The sequence below is a fragment of the Pundamilia nyererei genome, unplaced genomic scaffold, assembly GCF_000239375.1.
Source record: "Pundamilia nyererei isolate P.nyererei 1_Seehausen unplaced genomic scaffold, PunNye1.0 scaffold00070, whole genome shotgun sequence".
NCBI classification, from domain to species: Eukaryota; Metazoa; Chordata; class Actinopteri; order Cichliformes; family Cichlidae; genus Pundamilia; species Pundamilia nyererei.
In genome coordinates, this window is record NW_005187471.1 from 2700541 (window position 1) to 2702398 (window position 1858).

General features: G+C 38.4%; 1 protein-coding gene across 1 annotated transcript in view; it reads left to right on the forward strand.

Moving 5' to 3' along the window:
• LOC102199570 (probable carboxypeptidase X1) overlaps positions 1-1858 on the forward strand; it is an 11319-nt gene that overhangs the window by 6813 nt on the left and 2648 nt on the right. Inside the window, exon 9 of the mRNA XM_005736735.1 lies at positions 22-201. Within this exon, the coding sequence (XP_005736792.1) occupies positions 22-201 (180 nt within the window). The remainder of the gene's footprint in view (positions 1-21; positions 202-1858) is intronic.

Consider the following 1858-nt stretch of genomic DNA (forward strand, 5'->3'; position numbering starts at 1 on the left):
ATACTTGTTAATGTGGTGCAGGGTTCAGAACTGTCTGGATGGGCTGAGGGACGATACAGCTTTGAAGGAATCGACCTGAATCATAACTTCCCAGACCTGAACAACATTATGTGGGACACCGAAGAAAAAGCAGCAGATAAATCCAAAGTGCCCAACCACTACATCCCCATCCCAGAATACTACACCAAAGAAGACGCCACAGTAAGGAAATGCATCTTATTTGTGCATTTGAAAAATTCATTTCATTGGCACCACCTGGAGGCTATTTTAACATTGACAGGAAATAGAAACTAAAGCATTAGAATTGACTACAATGTTACAATGCTCACTGTTTTGTTCTCACGAAGGTCGTGAGAAAGAGCAGCTTTAGTCAGCTTTAGTCAGCTTTAGTCGGCGTGCCATTATTTTCATTTCATTGACATGCAAAGGCTCAGATCAGGAAATCATTTCAGAGCCAAGAAACTAGTTTTCCTGAAAGCCTGAGGATTGTCACTCAGTGTCTGGTGACAGTGTTCAAGGCAAACACAGGCTGAAATCCTGCTTAATGACAGAAAAAGATCACCAGATCTATATACAAGCTTTTCTTTGGTGAATTTCTTCTTGGGCGTGTTTTGTTATTAAAAAGGGTATTTATTTAACTGCATCATATGGGTTAGGATTATTAATCCTGCCATCTGTGTTTTATTCTGAAAATCTTTCCAGTGTCTGATTATTTCACCTGAGAACTGTACTTAAGTACCAGTTTTAGGAGCTAGGCTTAGTGTTTCCACTTGTTTGCTTCGTTGTTAGAAGTTTGACTTTGTGACATTTCAGGGTTCAGTATTGTCTTCCCTCCTTCTTCACATACATCTGACAACAGAATTTACTTCACAAAAACAGGGCTCCTCCACGTTTAAAATGTCTGCGAGTTGTTAGATGTTTCATCAGTGTAAGCAGTGCATAGATCTAATGAGAAATTGCTCGTTTTATCAGACATTAAAGTTGTTGAATGGAAAACAAATGAGAAAAAGGTATATGTTAAAAACCTGTTCAAGATCAAGTCCACAAAAGTTCACAAAAAAAAGAACAAAAGCAAGTTTTTCTGTGCAACATTTAGAATTTTCCTCTCCTTCTTTACTCCATTAACTCTCTGACTAGAGCCCGACCAATACTGGACTTTTAAATCAATTTTGAATTAATATTAATCAATATCGATACAGACTTTTTTGTGTAGAGACACTCCTGGCCATCAATTTGCAGGTTGCACAAGGTTGCACATATGCAGATTACAGTCTTTGCCATGTTGGCTTTACTATTATTAGTCAAGATCATGCTAGAAAAACAGGAAAAGAACTTTAAAGTGCATATAGAAAAGATTTTCCAAAAAGTTGCTCTCACTAATGGCAAACACGCAGTCGCTGATCACACGTCAGAAGTGGCTTACAGAAGTTACACAAATGATTTATGAAGTTATACTAGAGTGCGTCCTGGGTGTCATGAAGACAATCCCACCACAACGTTATGTCTAAGAACATATATTTCTTATAATTGCTCATCAGTGAAACACAATGACTTTAAACACTTTAAAAAAATCTTTAGACCCTCTTACTCTCAGGAGAGAGGTCTGGGAAAGTGATTTTATAGAGAACTGATTGGTCAATAGGAGATGATTTCATACCCGTTGATCTCTAACCTGCAACACAACCTCACGTGGAGCAGATTGGGTTTGCAGTTTAAGTTACCGTGGCAATAAAATCAGAAAGTAGTGATCCATCGTCATAGTACTGAAACCCCAAGGTCAACCCTGAAGTTACCCAGATAAGGTGAAATCTTGCTTCATCGTTTTGGACGCCATAACGTAGCAACTCTGCTCAGACCA